The 25,544-nt window shown below is 40.7% G+C and overlaps 1 protein-coding gene across 4 annotated transcripts in view; it reads left to right on the top strand.

The window, feature by feature from the left end:
* Window positions 1–25,544, top strand: part of PRKN (parkin RBR E3 ubiquitin protein ligase) — a 1,379,176-nt gene that overhangs the window by 994,441 nt on the left and 359,191 nt on the right. For 2 of the 4 annotated variants that reach the window (XM_055391406.2, XM_055391407.2), the window contains exon 8: window positions 14,299–14,355. The exons of the other annotated variants lie outside the window; for them this stretch is intronic. In XM_055391406.2, coding sequence (XP_055247381.1) covers window positions 14,299–14,355 — 57 coding nt within the window. The remainder of the gene's footprint in view (window positions 1–14,298; window positions 14,356–25,544) is intronic. 4 annotated transcript variants of the gene reach the window in all.

Genomic DNA, 25,544 nt, shown 5'->3' with positions numbered 1-25,544 from the left:
CAGAATGCAATACACCAGAAAGAATACAACACATCAGAATGCAACATATCTGAAAGAATGCAACATATCTGAAAGAATGCAACATATCAGAGGGCAACACATCAGAAAGAATGCAACACATCAGAATGCAACATATCAGAAAGAATGCAACACATCAGAATGCAACACATCAGAAAGAATGCAACACGTCAGAATGCAACATATCAGAACGAATGCAACACATCAGAATGCAACACATCAGAAAGAATCCAACACATCAGAATGCAACACATCAGAAAGAATGCAACACATCAGAATGCAACACATCAGAATGCAGCATATCAGAAAGAATGCAACACATCAGAATGCAACACACCAGAAAGAATACAGCACATCAGAATGCAACATATCAGAAAGAACACAACATATCAGAATGCAACACATCAGAAAGAATGCAACACATCAGAATGCAACATATCAGAAAGAATGCAACACATCAGAATGCAACACATCAGAAAGAATGCAACATGTCAGAATGCAGCACATCAGAAAGAATGCAACATGTCAGAATATACAACACATCAGAAAGAATGCAACATGTCAGAATGCAGCACATCAGAAAGAATGCAACATGTCAGAATATGCAACATATCAGGAAGAATGCAACATGTCAGAATGCAACACCTCAGAATGTAACACATCAGAAAGCAAAAGCTTTAGAATGAAGTCCTCACAAGTTTCATCTTGAACATATTCTTGAACTATATTTTTTTAATTTGCCAATTTTAGTGCTCCCTCAGTAATCACAGACTCCTTTTGACACACATCACATCTGAGTCAGACATCTCAATGAGTCAGGTAAAACTGGGTTTTTTAACTGGCTTAAGTGAAATAAGGAATGAGAAATTGCCTTGAACTGTAAAATGGTCTACAAATGTAAAGTTGCAAGACAGTTTTTGAGTTGTTTATTCCTCTACCTGAAGACATTTTTCCTACCTATAATAACCAAATGTAATAATATCTTCACTTAAAAATAGAGTTGACTTAACTGTTACTTTAAACACATGCGCAGAAAAAAACTGTCGTTTTTAATTTTTAAGAATTCCGTCCAAAGAATTTCTTAAAAAGTTGACTTTTTTCCCCTTAATTATTTTTGACCTTGGGTTTTATGTAAAGCTTGGTGTCCTTTTAGTGTTACCTTGTGGTGTTATTAGAGTTGAAGTGTCTAAGCATATAGGAGAGTATAATAGTCAATGTGAATAATATTAAACCTTCTTCATTAAAGGGCAGTGATACACATTCTCAGCTGCGTAAGCTGAATTTGAGAATTACAATAGTAAAAGAAATTATACTTCATGGGAAGAGTTGAACAAAGGAAGAATAATTGTTGTATGTTAATTCCTTCTGTTTATCTCATTCATCTTTTTCAACTGTTAGAATTATCTCAGAGGCTTTAGATGTACATCTAGGCACATTTGAGTTTGATTTTATGTTGGTTGAATGCAGGCAAACTCTAGAATGCCATGATTACTTTTCCTGCAGGAGAGGGGCCACTGCGTAAGGAGATTTGTTAAGTATATGCTACTGTGTATTTTTATAATACAAAATATGTTCCTGCTATTAGGCTCCTGCCTGGTTTGACCCGTTTATGTTTTGAAGAATAGTGGAGCTGGGAACTCATACGGTGGTTTTACCTCGTGCCCCAGAAGCCTACATGCCATCATCATGGGGAGCAAAATGCCCCTCACCCCTCGCTCCTGAGGGCATTGCTGGATTCAAAAGCCCAAAAAGAATATTCCATCAGAAGATAAATAAATACACACTCGAAGAAAGCCTCTCCTTTTTTTTCCTGTGTTTGCTTTTACCATGAGCATCTATTATGCGATTGTGTAAAACAATATTTTCCCCCCAAATTTGTACAGTACGTGTGCAGCCTGGTTCTCCTGCTATATGTTCTACTTTCAATCAGGTGGGGGGAGGTGACAAGCCCCTCTTCCTCTCAACCTTGGCAGGTGCAGTGCGAGTCTGGTGGGATCCCTCACATGGGATTTTGGAGGGCAGTGTAGGCTAATGTGACTGGTTGTTCTTGAAAAATAAAAGCAAAATAGAGATGCAAGATTTGCTAGCTAAAGAAGACACTATTATTGGTTTCATTTTGAGAATCACTCATTTTCTGTGATTAAAATTTCTATAGGTGTGGAATGTTTTTTTTCTCACATTTTGGTAGGAGAAAAACAATCATTCTCCTAGCTCCACCTGCTGAGAACTGAGAGAACTTTAAACAGATAGCCATCATTTCAAATTGTCAAAAACTTTCCCAGCATCTTTTAGCCCATGCAAAGTATTGTCAAAGCGCTAATTTTTACACTGAAATGATGAGACAAACCTTTCGCTCTTGGAAATTCCCATCAGTGAAGCGAAAATGGGTGATGACGGGCATCTTCCACTGGAATACCAGAGGCCCCAGTTCTCAATTAATTTATTAATGTTTTTAATAAGACGATATGTTCAGGATCATTTTCTGGGGTATGGAAGTGGGTTTTCTTTTCATTAAATTAATCTTGTTATTCAGAGAAAAGTAAGTAGGAATACACAGCAATAAATAAGCCAGTCTTACTGAAACAGAACAAAAAAGCAAAACCTCTTTGTAAGTTGCAGAGTGACAGCCTTTACTGGCCTCCTTTATTGACATCATGAAGTCTGGTAGGAATAACAGCTAATGCAATGTCCTGTGTTCTGATGCCTGTGTGTTAAGTTGCTAAAGGCAGACACAGAAGGCTTAAAGGGGGACTTAGACTGTCCCTCCCTGTGAAGTAGATCCATCAACACAAGATGATCACAGCAAGCATTTTAAAAAGACCATACATTGAGCGAATCCAGGAAGTCATGCTGCAGACTTTCTCTACAATCAATTGGATCATCTTTTATTGATCCATAATTAATCATTTGCAAGTTTCTTCATTTGAGGCTGCTTCCATTACATCCTTGTTATCTAAAAGCAATCCCCTCTCATGAGCACATTAGGCTCTGTTATTTATGGGAAGGATCCGTCACTGAGTGGCACTGTGAGTTGCAGGAGAGGAGGAAGGTTGGGGACCCGGCTCACTGCATGCTCTGAGCACTCCCTCTTCTGTCCCTCTGCAGAGAAACGGTCCTCAGGATAACAGCGGAAACTAATGCATTTGCCCTGCAGGGGTTGGTTGGACGGCTGAGAGGTGTGAGATTGTTCCTTCCCCCTGCCTTTATCCAGGACAAGAAAATAGGACTCCCATTGTGAAGAAACGACAGCTAGCCAGCAGCTCCCTGGGAGTTATGGAGCCCATCGCCACCCTTGGTTTCTCCTGTGTGGGTCTCCTGCTCTCTTAGGATCCATGACAAGATCCTTGTGAATGAAAAGATCCGCCTCGTCCAGACACCACAGGCAGGGGAAGAGGGGAACCGAGAAGTCAGGGTCTTTCCCCTGTTTCTGACCTAGTGACAACATCCAGGACAGAAGCAGCCTACTTTCAGATGTGACTGGCCAGTATCACTATTTTGGAAGAGCCAAACAAAGATCTAGAAGAACTTCCTTAAATTGCAAGAATACAAGCCTAGATTTTATTTTCATAGTTTCAGAAAATGAGTTGTGATTCCTGATTGGGAGGGCCTATAGGGTCCTCTAGGGCATCTCTCTATCTGACCTGTCAGGCATCTATCTCTTTTTTTCTTCCATGTTTATTATCATTATCTTTGTTTTTGCCTCTCACATCAAATTTGTATGTCATGGTTTTTCAGTTTTGGCATATTTTCATTTTGTAAATGTCACTTATGTAAATCTACTAAGTAGAGGATCATTTAGCAAATCAATTACTCATAAATGATGAATTTATTTTTCTTCTTACAAACTGTATTCAAATGATGGTCCCAGAGGGACATTCTTGGATTCAAGATCAAGATGACCCCATGGATCACTCCTTAGGAAAAGGAAATGAAAGGGAAACCCACACTTACTAAGCACCTGCCATGTGCCGGATAACACATTAAGTGCTTTCACGACATAGGTTACTTTGGCAGATTTTTTCTTCCATGTGCAACAACTGAATGATCTGTATTGTTATAGATTTACTCTGTTTACATAGAATAAATGCCATTTTTACTACAGCAAGTGGTCCTCAGAATTCTTAACAGTAACAGAGTTTCCAGAAACGCATTGAATGATATGACACATCTCTGAATCCACTGGAATGCTATTTTTATATAGAAAAACTGTCATTTCTACTACAGAAAGTGAACTAAATTTTATTTCAGTCCCTCTCTGCAGGAAGGAGTGTCTCATAGCAGGGCCCCAGATTTACAAGGTGCACATTGACGAGAGCCTCAGACTAACTTTATGCATTCTGATTTGTGAAGTGAAGTCAGTGCCCTCATTTCCAGCTGCATACGACACTGCCTTCTCCTGGTATAATGGTCATTGAATGTGCTGAAATAAATGTGGGACATATTTCATTTGAAGGGACAAAACTCAGAGCTGCTGTAGTTAACCTCCTGCTCTGACAGTATATGGAAGATCAAAAACTCAAGAGCAATGACCGAGGGTGGGAGAAGAGGGACTGGTCCCTGAGAATCACAGCATGTGCCAGGCATGGTGCTGGGATCTTTGCCAAAATCATCTCATTTAATGCTCATTTCAACCCTGCAAACAAAGAGTTTTCTTTATTTTGTGGATGAGGAAGCTAAGTATTAAAGTTAATTGATCTTCCTGAGACTCTGGGGCTCAGGGCTCCAGGTACCTCCAAAACCCAGCAGGCTCTTTTTAGTGTTGGCAATAATGACTGCCACAAACTGCGGAAATGAGCAGGGTGAGCCATGTGGTTAGCCAGTGACTAGAAGGGATGCTTTGTGAATACCTGTGCTGTCTTTGAAATTTGTACCTTAAAAGATTCAGGCTCTTCCCTGCCTGTGCCTTTAGCAAATCACTTTTGCATCTATCATCCATGAACCCTTCTGGAATCTAATGAAATATTTAGGTGGTACTATCTTTGAAGATAAATGATTCCCCACTTCATCAGGCACCAAGTAATGTAGTTCTTACTTTTATTTGTCCTGAGTCTACTGCCTTCAATCAATTTATGATCTAGTGAACTGGTCTGAGGTTATCCTACCCATTGTCTTTATAATTCCAGAGACCTGGTTTGTTGAATTATTTAAATGTTTGCATTAAACAAAATTTTTAATCATTTGAACATTTATCCACCGTGTTAGGCCGTCGTGCATTACTATAAAGAAATACCTGAGGCTGGGTCATTTATAAAGAAAAGAGGTTTCATTGGCTTATGGTTCTGCAGGTTGTACAGGAAGCATGGCGCCAGCATCTGCTAGGCTCCTATGGAGGCCTCAAGGAACTTTGACTCATGGCAGGAGGAAAAGCAAAAGTGGCATCTCACATGGGAGAGCAAGAGCAAGACAGTGGGGCAAAGGGGAGGTGCCACACACTTTGAAATAACCAGATCTTATGAGAACTCACTCACTATTCGTGAAGACAGCACCAAGCCATGAGGGTTTCACCCCTATGACCCAAACACCTCCTACCAGGCCCCATCTCCAGCGTTGGGGATTACAATTCAACATGAGATTTGGTTAGGGACATATATCCAAGTTATATCACCCACAATTAAACTTTAGTTATTGATATTATCATTCTAATAATTGGTGGGGAATTCTAGTAATTGCCAGACCTCCGCGTATATAACTGGCCCCAGAATTATAAAAATGTGTTCATATTTTTCACCCTGCATGATAAAATACAAAGAAAAACAAAATGTAGCATTTTAGTACAGGGGCTATGAAAATTATTACAGCCTCAGCATCCAGAAACTAAATGATATTAGATGGCTAGATAAAATGTATCAGGCTTTGGACAAATCAGAATTTGAGCAGAAATTGCAAATGTAACCAGCAGTACTGAGAGTATAATTTTTCAGCTTTCCAATTCACACTATCATCAGAGGCACCATCCCTGAGAGAGAAGCAATTCCTGAAAGTATGAACGCTTACCATATTTTTCAACCAGGTCTCTTTTACAAATGCAGAATATGACTGTCACTTGTAGTATGTCCATACACAAGCTTTTCTGCATTAGCACATGTATATCCTTTCAAATTTAGAAAGTTGCAATATCCTTGTATCAAAATATGCTATTCACGATCACTTTGAATCATTTAACATGAAAGGGAGCTATTAGCTCTTCAGCCGTTCTCCTCTGCAGTAGCATTACTAGGACTTGGCAGATAAGGACTCTTATTCCATGTGCCCGTCCTTTCAGGGACAGTAGATGGGGACCCTTAAATCTAGACATTGCAGACTCACCAGGCAAGAAGCTCTACTTCCCCCAGCATCACTGAATGGAGAAATGTTGCTGAAACATCAACCTTCCCCATTTTCTAAAACACACTCACGATGGGAGGAGCCGCTTCCACGTACTCACTGTGGAAGGAGCTGCAGGGGAGTGCGCAGTGGAGAGGGTAGTGGAGACAGGTGTCTTGAAGACCAAGCCCCCTACTGTTCTCTGTCTTCCCTGTTGAGGCCGTGAGGCCAGAACAGGTCTGCTGAACCAGCTTGAGGGAAGCATCCACAGGAAACACCCATGAGAGGAGAAAGAAGGGAGCGGCAAAGGCAGCCTGCGTGGATTCTCAGAGCATGGGGAGGGCTGTGCCCAGATCTGTGGCTCCACTTTCTTTTTTCAGAGAGTGTGTGATTCAGTTTCCAAGGTGACTAGTGGCCCTGGGTGTAAAGTGATAGACTCATTTTCCTGCAGGCCATTGATCATGTCTACAGTCATGAAAGAAAGTGTCTGTCTTTCTTTCTTTCATCCCTGAGTTTGAACTTCAGCCTCTAGGGCTGCCCATGGACCCTGCATAGGTCATTTCTCCCAGCTGCCAAAAACAGGAGCCAGAAAGCCAAAATATGCAAGATGGGGACCCCAGCAGAAACTGTAGGTTTCCCCTCCCACACCAATGCTTTCCAATGCGAAGATCCTTGCTCTGAGTAGTGGTGGGAATAGGAGAGGAACAGAGACTTTGGGTTAAAACATAAACATATTACCATGAACTTTAAAGGACATGAGGATTTGTAATAAACAGTGATCTGTTGTGTGTCACTTTAATCATGTAGACATGCACTTTTTTTTTTTTTTTTTTTGAGAGGGAGTCTTGCTCTGTTGCCCAGGCTGGAGTGCAGTGGTGCAATCTCGGCTCACTGCAAACTCTGCCTCCTGGGGTTCAAGCAATTCTCCTGCCTCACCCTCTCAAGAAGCTGGGATTACAGGCACCCGCCACCACACTCAGCTAATTTTTGTATTTTAGTAGAGATGGGGTTTCACTATGTAGGTCAAGCTGGTCTCGAACTCTTGACCTCAAGTGATCCACCCGCCTTGGCCTCCCAAAGTGCTGGGATTACAGGCATGAGCCACCATGCCCAGCCAACGTGCACTGTTTAACTCCTAAATGAGGACTCTTTTTAGGAGAATGGGAGAACTTGAAGGTCTAAGGGAGATGTTTCAAGAGCTAAAAGTAGAGGGAAATCTTTCAAAGTTAAAGTCAGGAGAGAAAACCCAATGACCTCAAAAAGAAAAACTTCTTAGAGAATTTTTAAAGAAAAATTGTAAAAATGCAAGACCAAACAATTCCTTAAATAAGAGGCATAGACAAATTAATGTCAAATTAAAAGAATAATAAAACACCATTTTATCTCATTATAAAATATTTTTAAATGCATTCAATGTTCCATTTTGCCCTGGATTCATGGAATCACAAAAAATACTGACAGGAGTATAAATTGGATCAACTTCGTGGGGCAGAAATTTGCTGATATATCAAAATATTGAAAATGTTTACACGTTTGGACCAGAAAATAGACTGTTAGAAATTTATCCTAAGAAAATTACCAGATATGTAGCCAGGGTTATGTTCATTGTTGTTCTGTAGAGCGTTGCTTATAGCTGTGACAAAGTGGAAACAAGTCAGAGTTCAACAACAGGTGCTGAGCTAACTAAATTATAATACAGTGTTAGGAGGAGAACTCTGTGCTACCAAAACCCTTCTTGTAGATAAGTATTTACTAATATGAAATATACTAAGTACAATGATATTGTAAAATAATGTGTACATTATGAATCCAAGTATGTAAAAATCAATGCACACAAAAATATTATGATATTTGTATGCTGGGAGCATTATGGGGATTTGTGCTTTCCTGTTTTTTCCCCCAAATTTTCTATATACTCAGAAAATAGTTTTGTGGTTTGGTTGTGGTTTGTGTGCATGTTGGGAGCAGAGGCAGGTGTTAAGGTGTTTAACTCAAGCCTAAGGAGGGTTGCTGAGCCTGACTTACCAGTAAAGGCGGAGATTTAGAGGCCAGTTTCCCAGACTATGAAAGAAGGAGTAATTGGTGCTTTCAATGGATTCCCTCCCTGTGAGTCTGAGTGGAAAAAATTAGCTTCCAAACCAAGTGCTTCTAAGGTCTTTTTCTAATCCCCTTTTCAAAAACTTCTCATTTTATCCGGACCTGAAAGCTGGGGTCAAACAGTTCCACTTAATCTGTAAAAACTGAGATTCACATGGAATCTGCCACTTACCCAAGCAGAATTGTGTTTGGGAGCAGTGATTTTTAAGTGTTTGAACTTTTTTCTGTTCACTGAGTAGGGGTGACACCATGACCCAGGGAGGCAGCAACCCTCTGAAGGCAGCAGATCATGGTAGGTGGTGTGGCTGACAGGCCATCCACGCAGCCCCAGCACAGGGGGGCCTCAGAGCCCACCAAAGAGGGCCCTGAACAGATGCGTCCATAAAATCCATTTATGTTTTCTGGTGTGATGGGACTGCATAAACAACTGGCCTTAGAAGCCTTTTTAAATTTTATTTTTTATTACTTTTTATTATTTTATCAAGAAGTAAATAATCACTACTTAGCCTTAAAGCTTTAGTGTCCTCTCTGTAGATCTGACATCTCCGTTTTTAGTCAGGAGGGCTGGCCCTTGAGCGGATGCAGGTACCAGGAAAGCCATGGGCAAGGCAGGGATGCTGCCCTGCTAGAGAAACTATTTATCCCACCGTCACATTGGTCCTAAATGCACTAGCAAAGTGAATTTTGAAATAAAAATGCTCAAATGTTCTCTCTATTCTGCATATTCTAATGAAATTGACTTTTACAAATCAGTTGGTCATATTTCAAGGGACAACTTTATTTTATACTTTTATACATTTTATACATACACAGTTGGATCAAAATCACATTTTAATTTGACTTTTCTGTTTAGTTAAAAATAACAACAATAACAATTTATCTTTCCCAAACGACAAACTTTATAAACTTGAGGGACCTCTGCCCATGGATCAGATGTTATGTCGCACCTTCATTTTATTCATATCAAATGTGATTACCAACCATTGGGAAAGTTTTTCCATGATATTCCTTCTAGAAAATCCGGCCTAAGTCCAAAAGCTTTAATTAAAAACAGTCTGTCTGCATTATGAACAGGAAGTAATGCATACTTCTGAAATGATAAGGTTCACTTAATCTCTCTTTACTCTTTTGGAGTAGAACTGATCGAGAACAACATTTGCTAATTTGTAGGGTCAAGATATCTTTATTTGCAGGATGAATGAAGAAATATCCAGGACTTAAAAATAGTAAAAAAAAAAAAATAGTTTTAAAAGTACCTATGAGAATATACTAACTTCTTGTAGAATTTTCTATTTTGAAAGCAAAGTGCATTTTCATTGATGACAGATATTTTTGTTAATCATCCTGGTTAGGAAACTGTACATTTAAACCTTCAATATTATTGATGAAGAAAGTTGCACATTGTCTGTGGGATGGAGAGCCCCTTCTCAGCTGAATGCCAGGCCTCCTCTCTGCAGGGGGTGACTTTCTTGTGCCCACCTGCCCCCCCCACCTGTGCCCATCAGTGCCCTCTGAAATGTGGGGCAGATGAGTTTGCGGTGCCTCCAGATGTGCTTCCAGAGCAGACCCTGCAGTGTCGGGGCACAGGAGGATTGACAGCACTGAGTCCCAATTCAGGATGCATAAGTTCAGATTTCTCCAGGTACCGGCTGTGAGTACCCTCCTGCATAAGGTAGGGAGATAGTAGTTACCTGTGGTAGGGCTGCTATGAGATAATGCACATGAAGACCTTCACGTCATACGTGGTGGGTGATTAGCTCTTAATGACTGCTGCTACTGTTTTGAACTTTTTAATTGTTGATAATGTTTTTTGTTATTGTTAGTATGGTTAATAATTATCAGGTGGCAGCACTTCAGGCTTGTGATTTTCTTATACTTTAGCCTTAATTATTTTTTTCGACTTTCCAGTGGAATCCAATGGTTTTTCTCTGTTGGTTTGTTGTGCCGTAATCCTAGTAAGACCAGGAAGCAGAACCACGGAAAACTGGAGCATAGTGCAAACGGGGAGGCAAAACTGGAGTTACACGAGAAAGACTGCAGAGCCACGGACCCAGTGAAGTGCGTTAGAACAGCAGGCTGGGTGCAGTGGCCTATGCCTATAATCCCAGCACTTTGGGAGGCCAAGGCTGGAGGATCGCTTGAGGCCAGGAGTTCAAGACCAGCTTGGGCACCGTAGCGAGAAACCGTCTCTACAAAATATTTAAAAAACAAAATAGCCATACATGGTGGTGCATGTCTGTAGTCCCAGGTACTCAGCAGGCTAAGGCAGGAGGATGGCTTGAACGCAGGAGTTGGATTAGCAAGGGTCATCAGGCAGTATTACATGAGCTTCTCTTATCATGATAGGAGAACAAAAGACTTATATAGCAGGGACACCCTATGAAAGATACAGGCTAAATAGTATTATACTCAATTCATTTTATTCCTGATTTTTAAATGTGCACACAGAGATGACTTAAATTATATCATGATGTCCATAATCACACATGATAGCCCTAGTCACATATCTGAAAGCAGTGTTGCAGACAAGAAAGCTTTTGTGGTACAAAGGTGTTGTTGGATAGTTGCTATAGAGACTGCAGGCCCCACAAAGCCTGTAATGTTGGTTAGCTGGTCCTTCACAGAAAACATTTGCCCACCCTACACAGGATGCCTGGCAAGGCAGTCTTCTGAAACTTTGCTTGCTCTCTCTTCTCCTTTTTCCCTCCTCTCTTCTCTCTTTACATTCTTTATTTCTCCTGCAACTCTTGAGAAATACTTTAAAAAAAAAAAAACTCCATTAATGACGACTGTCAGCACAACAGGGAAATCTCTGGAAGGAGAGACTCGAGAATATTGGCAATCCGTACCCTTCGCTAGGCGATGAGGGGTGATTTTTTTCCCCTTTCTTATTTTGTTTATCTCCATTTTCTAATTTTTCTTCAAGGAACATTTAAAAGCTGAGTAATTAAACAGCGAGCAAATAAGAAAGTCTTTGTAATCAGCAATAATGTCAGGCTTATAGATAACAGTCTTAGTTATGAGTGAAGGGATTGGAATGTAATTAGCCTGCTCCATGAGATTATCTATAATTGTGAGATGCCGCTAAAGCCCCTTCGCTGGCCCTCTAATCATGAGACTCAGAAGATGTTCTGGAGCAGTTATTCTTAAATTTTTTTCTGCAGGATAACACACTTGAAGGATAGAAGACCTCTTGAGTCACTGAACGGGAGGAAGATTTAAAAGCCAGTTGCACCCATCATTTCCAGAAAGAGTGATATTTACAATATTTAATAACCTGTTTACAACAGGTATCAGGCCATCAGAGGGTTTGTCTATTATGGGTGCAGCCTTACTGGCAGGTGCCTGCTAGGGATAGTCCCGAGGCCACTGGGATGTTTCTCTCAGGGTGCCCACCCTAGGGAATGAGGAGAATGACCCTGAGAAGGCCACACCTTTGCCCAGCACATCTCTAGCCCCCTGAAATTGGGTGGACTCATATTTTTTTCATTGACTAGTCTCCTTGGTTCCCAAGGCACCATCATTCATGCCTCCAAAGAATATTTGTCAATTACCTTCTACATGCACTCTCTAGTGTGGGATATAAAGAAGTAGCACCCATGTCCTCCACACTGGAGCAGAGTCTCAGTAGGGAAACTGAGTCATATGGGAATTATTAGGGGAATGATGTTTAGCGCCCATCTCAGTCTTGCTGCAGTTGCACCCTGGATGCCAGGGTTTGAGGTGCCTCTTGGTGATTGCTATGGGCGCTCCTTGAGAATGTGTGAAACCTCTCTTCCCAGTACACGACACTTTGCCTGGCTTTCAAATCCATTTTCTCATTTAAGAAAGTTTCCTTAATTATTAATAGGCTCAACTAAGGGCAGTGAAAAAAGGCCATCTTGAAAAATGTATCTTCTGACCATCGCAAGGTACATTGTATGAATATAAAATATTTATAAAACGGCTCAATTTTAGTGATACGTAGTAGCTAGCTCTGGTCGATGTGTTTCTCCCCACGTTCTGCCATGCGTCTGTTTTGCTGGAAACACACACAGCTGAGCGCTTTCCCCTCTGGGCATCCTCTTCACTCTCATGCACAATGACATTGAGGACCTGAGCAGGCTCCACTCACCACCGAAGGGGAAAGCTGCCTGCATGAGCACAGCGGGATGGAAGCGGGCCTGGGCCAAAACTCTCAGGCAGGATCCAAGTCCCACCCCTCGTGGGCGTGACAAGCAGGCACCCCCTTCCTCTCTTAGAAGGTCTTGTGTAAAGAGTTTCTGTGTCTACTTCACAGAGTTATCATGGCTACTACAAAGTATAATTCAAATGTGAGATGCTATGATTGATACAAATACTAATATTGATTTGCTGGCCAGAAGATATGAATAAGAATCAAAGTATTCACGAATCAGGAACGCCGGAAGACATTTCCCTCTACCGCCCCACCATCTCCGCAATCTGCTTCTTCCTCCTCATATTCCTGCTCCCCACAGTCTCGTAGACAGACCAGCCCTTGGTGCCTTCCAGGGCACTGCGATGTCAGAACACAGATGTGTCTTGAAGCAGGACCCCCACCCTTTGACTCTCTCATGGTGTTCTAGTGTCTTCACGGCCCTTATTATGGTGTAAAGTTATCCTGTGCTATGGTTTGAATGTGCTCCTCAAAGTTCAAGTGTGGAAATGCACCAGTGTTGGGAGGTGGGTGGGACCTTTGGGAGCTGAAGGGGGATTCATGCCATTCTCAGTCCTCTTGCCCGTCCGCATTCCATCATGGGCTGGTGCAGCAAGAAGGCCCACACTGGATGGCCTCCTCTCGATGTTGGACTTCCCAGTCTAGAACTGTAAGAAAGAAATCTCTGTTCTTTATAAATTACCCATCTCAGTTAGCCTGTTACAGGACCACAAATGGACTAACACATCCTGTGTGTTTCTTGCCATGGTTGTTTCACATCTGTCCCTAGTAGAACATAAGACCCCTGACAGCTGGGTGTTGGCCAGCCCAGCCTACATGACATGCTCTGCACACAGCAATTAGAACACATGCCCATGTTACCCTCCGATCACCAGCCCACACTTCAGTGTGATGCTTCTCTAATTATGGTTACCAGGCTCATCTTGTCTTTCCCTCGCTCAAGAACTCCAAGTGGTTCCCTGTTGCTTATTGTTTCTAAGCTAAAGACCTCTTCCCAGCTGCCTGGTCTCTCATCCATTCTGCTCAGGCCATGCCACCTTGGGGGCCACTTCACCTCCCACGCTGCCCCCACTGCATTGCCGCTGCCTTCCAGCGTCCACTTGGCACTGTTTTGTTTCACCATTGTTGGTGTAATAGATTTCCTGATAATTGTTCTCAAGCCTTGTCTGCCCAACCTCAGTGAAAATATCTTAAGTACATAGCCTTTGTTTTTTCTCCCCCCTCTTGAGACACCTTGCACATAAAATCCCTTAAACACAATAGGTACTCAGTAAATGCCTGTTGACAGATGGGCTTAGACATAGCGTTTAGGTTTATTTGTTTGTTTGGGAGAAAGAGGTTAATAGGGCTGAGACTGTAAGAGCATTTTTTTGTTCATAGTGCAGCCGTGGTTTTGAAGCTACCAGCAGCAAATTGCCACCCACGCATAAGGAAAACAGATCTCTATACATTTAGGGGAAAAAAAGCACTGCTACTTTCAATGCAGCCAGCTATATTTCATGCCAGTGGCATGTTGGAAATAAAGAGAAACAGCAGAGGCCCAGAAAATGCCTCTAGTTCCTCCTCATTTCTGAATTCTTTATCAGCACTGACATCTGGCAATAGAATATTACTCCAACAGCAATCATATGAAAAGAGCATCAGATACAAGGTTGCTGTGAGCATCAAATTAACCCAGTCTCCTCTGTATTCTGTTTGACCAGGAACTGGAGACACAGTGCTGCTTAGAGGAGCTCTGGGGGCATTCAGGAGGGGAGTCGGTAAGATGGGCCCAGCACGGCATGGTGGCTGTGTCGCTAAACCAGATCCAATTCCCCGGAAGAGCTTGTTAAATATAGATCACAGGGCCCCACCCCAGCGCTTCTCACCCAGTCTGTCTGGGGTGGAGTATCATAATTTGAATTTCTAACAAATTCATAGATGTTGCTGATGGTGCTGGTGTGGAGTCCTTGAGAGCTACTGCTCTGGCAAACAGCAGAGCAGAGGGTCCTAGTGCATGGTAGGGGAGCTTGTAAGGACTGGGAAGCTTCCCGTCATTCCCCCCGAGTGACTGGGGTTCTGCATCAGCTCTGGAAACACTGTATCCTCTCAGCCACAGCTGGCTGTGTAACGTCCTCTGTCAGCTGAGATTTAACTGAGCAACATCCTAACTCAACTGGATGGAAACTGGGGCCTGGGCAACAGTGGTGAACCTCTAGTTTGCACCTCATTTTTAAGAAGGAACAATGTCGGTTTTTATTTAGAACTAGCCAGCCACCCTAAATCTATAAAAGCTGTTAGGAGGACACATCTTTAAAAGAACATAAAACTATCATGACTAACCTAATCTCCTTTATTTTTAATGAACACATGTATTTGTCTTAAAGAGGGATACATATTCACTGAGTAAAAATAACATACAGATAAACAAAAATAAGAGAACTAAGAAATACGCATAATCCCACCACCAAGAAAAGGCTGCTATGGTGTTCCAGATATTCAGAGATAATTCAGATCGTCACTGAAAGTCAGGAAGACAACGGGATTTTTTCTGTTGAGTCTTCCAGTCCTGCCCTTCTCTGATTCAAATTATATTTGCCTTTTGTTATCTGCTACATTGGGTTCTGTGTTACCACAGGCAGCCTTCTAATATCAGTGAATGATGGACCCCAGAGCTACTGCACCTCCAGGAAGGCAAAACCATAAAAAAGTCTAATGTGCCCATTTTCATTATAAAAACCCAGCAATGTGGACTGAGCAGAGGTACAGCTGCTTGTGTCTTTGGCATGCAGCTGCCTTGTAGACGAGGAATGTTATTATCTCTGGTTATTAAAGTGTTTTAGGAAGCAGGAGGGAAGGATAATGGTAACAATACCATTCAAATATGGCATCCTTAAGATGCCGTACTTGAAAGATGTGCAGGCATCTGGAAGTTTATTGTGGGGATATTCCAATCCTGAAAATGCCAATTTCAAGGAAGTAAACACTGATATGTGTCTTTGTGGGGTGGCGGCGGGGAACAAAAGCGAACACATCTCTCACCGGTTCTGTCCTGGGAATAAGAACAAGTGTCTTACCATCTTCATTCTTTCATAATGCATTCACTAATCTCTGTGTGTTCATTTGAGAAATATTTTGTAAGTGTGAAAGTAAATGAGAAAGTTGTCTTTGTTTTTCTCTTTTCTGTGTTTACGGTCTTAAATGGCCATTTAAAAAAAAGTGTTTTACATGGAGTACATGGACACTCCCTGTCTTAGTCTGTTTGTGCTGCTACAACAAAATGCCACAGACTGGGTCATTTATAAAGGACAGAAATTTATCACCCGGAGCTCTGGAGGCTGGGAAGTCCAAGATAAAGACTTCAGCACTGGTGTCTGGTGAGGGCTGCTCTCTGCTTGCACGATGACACCTCCTTGCTGTGTCTTCACATGGCAGAAGGCAAGAGAGCCTAATGCGGAGTAAAGCCTCTTTTATAAGTATCTAAATCCCATTCATGGGGGAGGAGCCCTCGTGGCCTAATCACATCTTAAAGAAGCCATTTCTTAATAATACTGCATTGGCAACACCTGATTTTTGGAGGGGACACATTCAAACCATAGCACTCCCTTCTAAGCCTTATGGTGAGGGCTGGGGCTCTCTTTCTTACCCTCTTTTCAGCATCTGAGATTCACCATGGCCATAGTTGCTTGTCATCTGTTGCTAATATTGAATTACAGTGTATTTTGCTCAGATCAAGCCAATGTGAATCACCGTGTGTATCCGTCATTCTCACGTTGCCAATAAAGACATACCTGAGACTGGGTAATTTATAAAGAAAAAGAAGTTTAATGGACTGACAGTTCCACATGGCTGGGGAGGCCTCACAGTCATGGCAGAAGGGGAAGGAGGAGCAAAGGCATATCTTTCATGGTGACAGGCAAGAGAGCGTGTGCAGGGGAACTGCCCTTTATAGAACCATCAGATCTCATGAGACTTATTCACTCCCACGAGAACAGCATGGCAAAAACCTGGCCCCATGATTCAATTACCTCCCACCAGGTTCCTCCTACAACAGGTGGGGATTATGGAGCTACAATTCAAGATGAGATTTGGGTGGGGACAGAGTCAAACCATACTACGGTGTTACAAACCTGGAGCACCCTTTTTAGAGCAGCATAAATGTGAACAAGTGAGTATGAGCCAGAGTGATGGACAGTGAGGTCGTACAAGGAACAGTTGAAAAATGTGTGAGTCTAGTCTGAAGAAGAGCTGTGGTGTAATAGGAACTATATTTGGTGTTTGTCCCCAGTTACGTCATAGAGGTCCTAAAAACCTCTGGAAATTTTGGAGTGACAGTAGTATATTTTGTTATTCATAATTAGCCCCTTGGATAACTCTTGTGTTTATGCTAATGCATTTACTTAGGGTGCACCCCCTAGAGAGCCTCCAGATTGGCCCAGAAAGACCAAGTAATTTGAAGATTAGAGGGCTGGAACCTTCAGCCCCACCCATTGACCTCTGGGAAGGGGGTACTAGAGACCAAGCTCCCTATAAACTCTTGAACAACAAGATTTGATGAGCTTCTGGGGTGCTGAACATATAGAGATGCTGCAAGGGTGGCAGCTCCAGCAAGGGCATGGAAGCTGCATCCCCCCACCTCACCCTATTCATCTCTTCGTCTGGTCTTCATCAGCATCCTTTATAATCCCTTAGAATAAACCAATAAATATAAGTGTTTTCCTGAGTTCTGTGAGTGCTGTGAACTGTTCCAGCAAATTAGTCTTACCCATTGAGGAAATTGTGGGAATCTTGGTTTGTAGCCCATCGGTCTGAGGTACAGGTGGCCCCAATTTGTGATTGAGGTCTCTAGTCTTGTGGGGCTGAGCCCTCAATCTGTGGGATCCGATGCTATTTCCAGATAGGTAGAATCAGAATCGAGTTGAATTATAGGATACCCAGTTGGTGTCCACTGGAGAACTGCTTGGTATATGTGGCAAGTGCCCCCCACCACCATCTGGTCATAGAAGTGTTCTGTGTTGAGTGTCTGAGTGCAAGGACAAAAACAGTTTGTTTTTGTTTTTGTTTTTGTTTTCCTTATTCCAGAGCAGATATGGTGGAGATTGGGGAGAATCTGTGAGATAGTCGTGACATTTATATATGTATATGTTTTTAGATATTTGAGTCCTATCAAGAGAAAAAGAGAGTAGAGTTCATCTGTGTTGTTTCTTACAGAAGAACTTAGATCCATACTGAAGTAAATTTAATAAGGAACAGATTTATATTCAAAATAAGAACAAATTTTAGAATTAGTGCTATTGAAAAATGGAATGAGACTCCTAGAGAAATCATAAGCTCCGAGGTATTGGAAGGTTTTTTTGAGAGTCTGAATGGACTAGTTTCAGTAGTATCATAAAATGGATTCTAATACTGGTTGGAAAGGTGTCATAGATGTTCTTTGAGGAGTATTAAGAGCTAAGATACGGAATGTATCCTTATGTGTTACAGAGTCAGTATAGCAACATCCTAACCCAGCTTCCTACCCACATTTCATCCAGTTGACCCCATTGTTTCTATTAGAATAACCTATTTGCTAATAACCTAACTTTAAGCCATTTTAAGTGCCAGTAGTGACTCCATTACTGCTTGTTATGTGCAATTCATTTACTTGAGGCCCACATTTGAATATTCTCCCAAGTGATTTCCCACTTTCAATATCTGGTCTCTGTTACCATAATGCTAACTGAGTTGTTACCTCCCCTCATGTATTAGTCAGGGTTCTCTAGAGGGACAGAACTAATAGGATAGGTGTTGTATATATGAAAGGGAGTTTATTAAAGATAATTGACTCACATGATCACAAGATAAAGTCCCACGATAGGCCTTCTGCAAGTTGAGGAGCAAAAAAGCCAGTGGTGGATCAGGCCAAGTCCCAAAACCTCAAAAATAGGAAAGCTGATAGTGCAACCTTCAGTCTGTGGCTGAAGGCCCAATAGCCCCTGGCAAACCACTGGTATAAGTCCAAGAGTCAAAAGCTGAAGAACCAGGAGCCTGATGTTTGAGGGCAAAAGGCATCCAGCATGGGAGAAAGATGAAGGCTGGAAGACTCAGCCAGTCTGCTCTTTCCATCTTCTGCTGCTGCCTTATTCTAGCTGTGCTGGCAGCTGATTAGATGGTGCCCACCCAGATTGAGGGTGTCTGCTTCTCCCAGCCCACTGACTCAAATGTTAATCTCCTTTGGCAACACCCTCACAGAAACACCCAGGAAAAATACTTTGCATCCTTCAACCCAATCAAATTGACACTCAGTATTAACCATCACTCCTCTCAACTTTGTTCTTCTAAATTTCTCCTTTCTGCCAATCTAAATGTATTTATTATTATTCAAATTTAGACAAATCTTGAATTCTGAAGCAGTTAAACCTCTTTTCCACATATGACGACTTCTCTTCTGACACATTCTGTATACACACAGTCATAGACATACAATGCATATATGTACCTTTCTATATGTATTAATTCATGTATAATGTATACAGGCATGAGTGTGTATTTTTACTGTAGTAACAATGCTTCCTCCATTTGCATTACCATCGTGCTGCTTTCTCATCATTATATGTGTGTATTTCCCTTTCTTCCATTCTAACAGTAAAACTATCAAAGGCAGGAACCAGACCTGTAATGTCTTTTGTCCTTGGAATGCTTTTCATGTTTTTCAACCCAAACAATGGTACATAATGAAAATGGTCAGATGATATGACCCCCCTCCTTGTGCCTATTTTTTTAAGTGTCCGAAAAGATAGGTTTTTAGATTTCTTATCTAGTTTGTCTTTCAGATCAACGGAAATAAGAAATATCCTTTCTCCATGTCTACAATCAAATGGAAGAAAGGAAGGAAAGGGGAAAAGAGGGTAGGAGGGAGAAGGGAGGGAGGGAGTGGGGAAGGAAGGAAGGAAGGGGTGAGGAAGGAAGGAAAGGGAGGGAAAGAAGGAAGGAAGGAAGGAAAGGGAAGGGAAGGGAAGAAGGAAAGGGGGAAGGAAGGAAGGAAAGAGGGAGGGAGGGAAGGAAGGAAGAAAGGAAAGAAGGAAGGAAGGAAGGCAAGCAGGCAGGCACATTCAAGATTCGAGAAGCAAGAAAATGTCTTATTTCTTGCTGTGACTCCTGCGGACAGAGCCCGGTGGTGAGCAGCTAGCTTTGGCTTGTTGGCAGATGGCCTAGAACAGTTCTCTAGAAGTGTAGAAGTGGAATATGTCTAGACCCCTAACAGAAGACTGGATCATCAAATCATTCTTATGATGTTTAAATGCCTGTAGAACAGTGAGCAGTCATATACACATGCACACAGGTATGCACACACTGCATGCCTATGTTCTTAGCTTAAAACTGAGGATATGAAGAAGAAGAAGAAGAAGAAGAAACATACAACAGATACTCCTTGACTTATGATGGTGTCATGTTCCAGTAAACCCATCCTAAATTGAAAGTATCATTAAGTCACAAATGGTATTTTCAACTTAGGACGGGTTTACCTGGATGTAACCCCATGAGAAGTGAATGAGCATGCTGAAAGCATTACACCATCATAAGGCTGAACCATCCTGAGGCACACCATAGTAAGTCAGGGACCATCTATATAGCTATTGTTTTAAGGATGACATAAGATTATCTAGGTTCTTTTTTTTTTAAGGATGAAGGAATTGAACAATTGACAAAGCTTCATGGGGAATTATTCCCTTTCTTTTCTGTAGGTTTTTTTTTAATTGGAATTATTCCAATGCTTGTCATTTTTGGTTGTCAAATATATGCAAATACCAATTTTCTGAGCTGAGTTACACTTAATCATGGAAGCCATTTAATTAGAAGTTCACCCAGAAAGCTCGTTGAAATCTCCATGAAGCACTGACTGTTGAGGAAGAGTGATAATTTTGCTTATGAGGAATAACTTTTCTAATATATTTGCGTTTCTACAAAAATGTTAATTTATATTGTGCTATATTCCAAAGACATTTAAGGTATCTTGGTAATTTGTATGTTTTGGGGTAATTTTATTCATCCTTAAACTTTATCTTAGATGTTTTACATATAGAATTCTTATATAATGCTTAAAGCTTAATACATGGAAACTCTGAGGTTATTTGGGATTTGAGATTTAATGGAGACAGCAAATCAAATACAATAAATAAAGGGAAATAACAGGTGAAGTGTTTGGCTTTTAACAGTCTCTGCTCTTTATTCAGATTATTGAGTCTCATGATCTGCTATTAACCAAACTAAATACGTAGCCAGTTGGCCCACAGTTCTTCTTTCAAAATGTAGTATTTGCATGCTTAGAACAAAGGTTAGAATTGTACTCCTAGAGGTTAAATTAATATCAAAATTTCCACGTGAATTATTTGTTCAGACTTTGGTACTTTACAAAGTATGTGTTCTGAGAGAAAAGCAAGAAATGTTTCTACTTTTTCTCTGAAAAAAGAGCTCTCATGCACAATCATATAAAGTTAATTGAGTCTGATAAATTCATGTTAGAGTAGAAATAAAAATATATGCCATCTAACAAGTTGAATGCCAGTTATTTTCATTTAAAATAATTAAAATTGTATTTTCAGTTGAAGTGAGAAACTTTAAATTATTCTCAGAAAGCAGCATATATACATTGCAATTGTAGCAGAGATCTCCTTTCCCAAGAGTATTTGGATTACTATTTTATTTTTAAAACATATTAGCTCCTGCAGTGTTTTATAAATGCCTCTTTATATCTTCCTCAACCTTTAAAACTAAGATGTCCAATCATTTATCCACTAGTCATATTTAACTCTTTAAAGTTAAGTATAAATTAATTAAAATTAAACACAAATTTAAAATTCACGTTTCAAGTGCTCAGTTGTCATAGGTGGCTAGTGGCTGTCATGCTGTACAGCACAGATGTGTAACCTTTCCTTCACTAAAAGTGTTGCTGCAAAGTTTTGCTTAGATTCTTCACTTTCTTGAGGACAGAGACTGGGTTGTCTTCACCTGGGATTTCCAGCTTCCCTCGTTGCATTGGGCAACATTATTCGTAGCCAGGTGGGCTCTAGAAACCGGCTCCACTGCTTACAGGCAACCTGGGGGCACGTCACTGCATCGTTCTAGGCTTGATTTTCTCTTTTATAATAAAATTAATATTTTCCTCACAAAGTTGCTCTAATGATATATGAGATAATCTAGGGCATAAAATGCAGAACATAGAAAGAGCTCTTTATATACTAGCTGTTACTGTTGCTTGTTTAATTATTTTGAAAATATAGTAAGTATCTGTTGAAAGAATGGATAAGTGAATGACTTATTGCAATGTCATTGCAAGTGAGTGACTTGTTGCAATGTCACTAAGTCCAGAAATACCTCCCCCGCATACACAGAATCCTCCAATTTTCTATAATGTTTCTCCTTTTTTTTTTCTGAAATCAACCAAACCTACAGAACCTTAAAGAAAAGAAAAAGGTAATTGGGGCAGTGGTAAAATGCAAAGAGAAAGAGTAGTAATATTTACAATATTTTGGATGTTTAAATTCACATTGAAGTTTTATAATTCCATAAAAGAAAATTATTGAAACACTAGAGTAGACATTATAAAATAAATGTTCCCTAAGTTTTACCATCAGACAGTCATTTTTAAGGATTTTTTAAAAAATTCACAAGCTTCTAAAAACATAGTGTTTCAATGCCATATGCACAATTTCATATTCTGGTCTTCTCACTAAACTTAATATTCACTAATTCTATCATTATAATTTTTTATATTATTGAGAAGAATCATATTCATAGTTAGAATCAGACACTTAATTCCAGATGCTAGGTATAATTCTAGACACTAAAAATATTATATCATTAAATGAGGGCAACATACTCCAAAAATGAAATGTGAGTTTTAAGATAGTCATTTTCTTGTTTTTGAATATTTAGATCATTTTTACACTTTCAGAGAAGGGCATTATTAAGGAGAATTTCTAATCTATAAATGTAAGAGCCAGTAACCAACAGAGTCCTTTTGGATTCATTGTATGTTTGAAGCCCTAGGAAGCTTCCTTGCCTGGATAAAAAAAGCAGCAGGCAGTGACGGAGGTGTAGGATGAGGACTGGTCTGCTGTCGAATTGCACAGGAATTAGAGCACTGAATTGGAAAGTCTGATCTTAAAAGAGAGTACAAAAATTAAATTTTGTTAAAATCTAAAACTGCCTTTGAATATATAGTTGAAGCATATCCCAAATAAAACATCTCTATCCCACTAATATTTCAGTGATACTACTAAGAATTTTTTATGCTGATTAAATTACTGCTGTTCAAAGTGTGACATTTAAAACACCTGTTTAGTGTGTTTGTTGTGTCGAAAATGTAAAAATAACACTTTGATGTAGAGCATTTATGAGCCATCCATATGTGTGAGTGTCCATATGGTATTATAAATTTTAGAAAGCATTTCTTTCCTATTGGAGAAAGAGATTCTTCATTAACTCCCAAGGGAACACTCATTTGATGACTATTGTTCTTTTGCCTTAGCATGCCGGCGTTTCCTCAACACACAATTATGATGTACTCTATTGATTATAGCAGCAACGACCTACTCAGACTTAAAATCTCTGTCTTTCTCTTATAACTGTACAGATTCATTAAATGTAACCAACCTTCCATTTTATTGCTAACATTAAAATGTGTAAATAACACAAGTAACCGCATTTCCAAGGGTTATTTTTAACTAGATGGTATAATATCCCGTTGGAAATTAGCTATAATGTTGAAGTCAATATTTTTTAAACCGAGCTATCATTGCTTCGAATCTACCAAACACATGTATAAAACCGACAAGGAGACATGAAAAATTGAAAGGTTTATGAGAAATATGTGACTATCAGAATTTGGACCATGAAAAATTCTATAAAGTTTTTCGATATCGCTTTTCCTAAAAATACAGTTTTCTTGCCTTTCCTAATTATTGTTAAACAGCATTAAAAATTTCTCTTTCTGGCTGTTTTAATATTTGTTTAATGTTTAAGAACAGAATAAATGAGTCAGTCCGGGTGTGGTGGCTCAAGCGTGTAATCCCAGCACTTTAGGAGGCTGAGGCGGTTAGATCACCTGAGGTCAGGAGTTCGAGACCAGCCTGGCCAACATGGCAAAACCCCATCCCTACTAAAAATACAAAAATTAGCTGTGTGTGGTGGTACATGCCTGTAATCCCAGCTCCTCAGGAGGCTGAGACAGGAGAATTGCTTGAACCGAGATTGCGCCACCGCACTCCAGCCTGGGTGACAGAGAGACACTGTAAAAAAAAAGAGTCACCTGGAATACTGCAAGCACAGGTTCCAATGCTGCTTTTCTCTCCTTGTCTTTTGTTTATCGATTCCTTCCTGTGTGCCAGTTGCATCCTAGAACAGATGAGTAAGGCACCATTGCTGCTGTCAAGAAGCAAATGACAGTGAAGCAAAGCTTGACAGTGTGTCCGAGATGCATTTTGAAAGGCGTGAACCCGGGGTGTTGTGGGAGCACCTTGGTGGGCACACGACCCACTGAGGCCAGTCAGCGACAGTTTCCTTCAGAAAGGTGACTCCTGAGCTAGGTCCTGAAAAGCGGGTGGGATCTTGCATGGGCAAAGCTATGCTGGTGAGAGGGGGCACAGAGGTGTGAATTGGTCTGTGGGGCTTCTTCAGATGATATCCCCCAGGGATCCCATGAAAGCCATGACAGCATCCAGTTGATGTTGAGTGCATTATGACAGGATGAATCAAAATGGGTAGAGATTTGTTAGGTAGAATTGAGGATGTGGGGGGAAAGGAGGGGAATGAAAGTGGGCTGCAATGTGTGGAACAGCGAAGGGCCACATTATCTGGTATGCAGGGGAAAGAATGGGGCTACTGGAAGCAAGGCTAGAAGGACTGATTTGTTCCATTCCAGTGACAGCAGGAGGAGCATATGATTAGTGTGGTGGTCAGTGAAGAGCCATTGAAGAGTTTTAATAATGACACGGTTGGAGCTCTGCATTAGTAATATGAATCTGACAATGGAGTAGAAGCTAAGCAGGTACAACACCATAGGGGTATGCACCAGTAGAACCATAGAAATGCAGAGAATGAGAATGGACAAAGAAGCAAGGTTTACAAAGAAACCTTTGTCTAACCTGGTAATGCGTCTTCCATCTGTCCGTTTAGCTTGGTTGGTACAGTATAGTTAGGGACAGGTGCCTCACTGGGAACTTTACTTTCATTCAATGCAGCCAATGAACTGAGTACTTTTATTCCCATTTTACAGATGGGAAAACTGAAGAGACAGAGAATTATTATGTATCAAGGACCTACCATTTATCATTAGAAATTTTAAATATTTATCTCTATTAATCTACATAGTAACCCTTTGAGGCTGATGTTAGAATCCCTACACAGACGGTCCCCAGTATATGATTATTTGACTTTATGATGGTGCAAAAGTGATACACAATGGTTGAAACCATACTTCAAGTACCAATCCAACCTTGTTTTTCACTTTTTATACAGTATTCAATAAATTGCATAAGATAATACATTATTATAAAACTAGTTTCATGTCAGATTGTTTTGCCCAACTTCAAGGCAGAATAAGTGTTCTGAGCACATTTAAGGTAGGCTAGGCTAAGCTGTGATGTTCAGTGGGTTAAGTGTATTAAACGCATTTTTTGACTTATGATATTTTCAAGTTACAATGGGCTTATTGGGAGGTAATCCCATTGTAAGTCGAGGAGCCTCTATATATAGTTGAGGATCTGAGGCTCCAGCATATCAAACAGTCATGCCCACAATAATTTGGATAAGGGGATACATGACTCCAAAGCTCACAGTCATCACCAGTGAATTCCATCCTGTGTTGCATGCTGGCATCACCCAGAGAACCTTTAAGAAATGCCAGTGCCTATACTCAACCCCAAACCAATTAAATCAGGATATTTGGGATGGAGCCCAATCATCCACATTCTTTGAAAAGTCCCCTGTA

This window comes from Gorilla gorilla, chromosome 5, assembly GCF_029281585.2.
Source record: "Gorilla gorilla gorilla isolate KB3781 chromosome 5, NHGRI_mGorGor1-v2.1_pri, whole genome shotgun sequence".
Classification (NCBI taxonomy): Eukaryota; Metazoa; Chordata; class Mammalia; order Primates; family Hominidae; genus Gorilla; species Gorilla gorilla.
The sequence above is the reverse complement of the archived record's forward strand: the minus strand, read 5'-3'. Positions and strand labels throughout refer to the sequence as shown.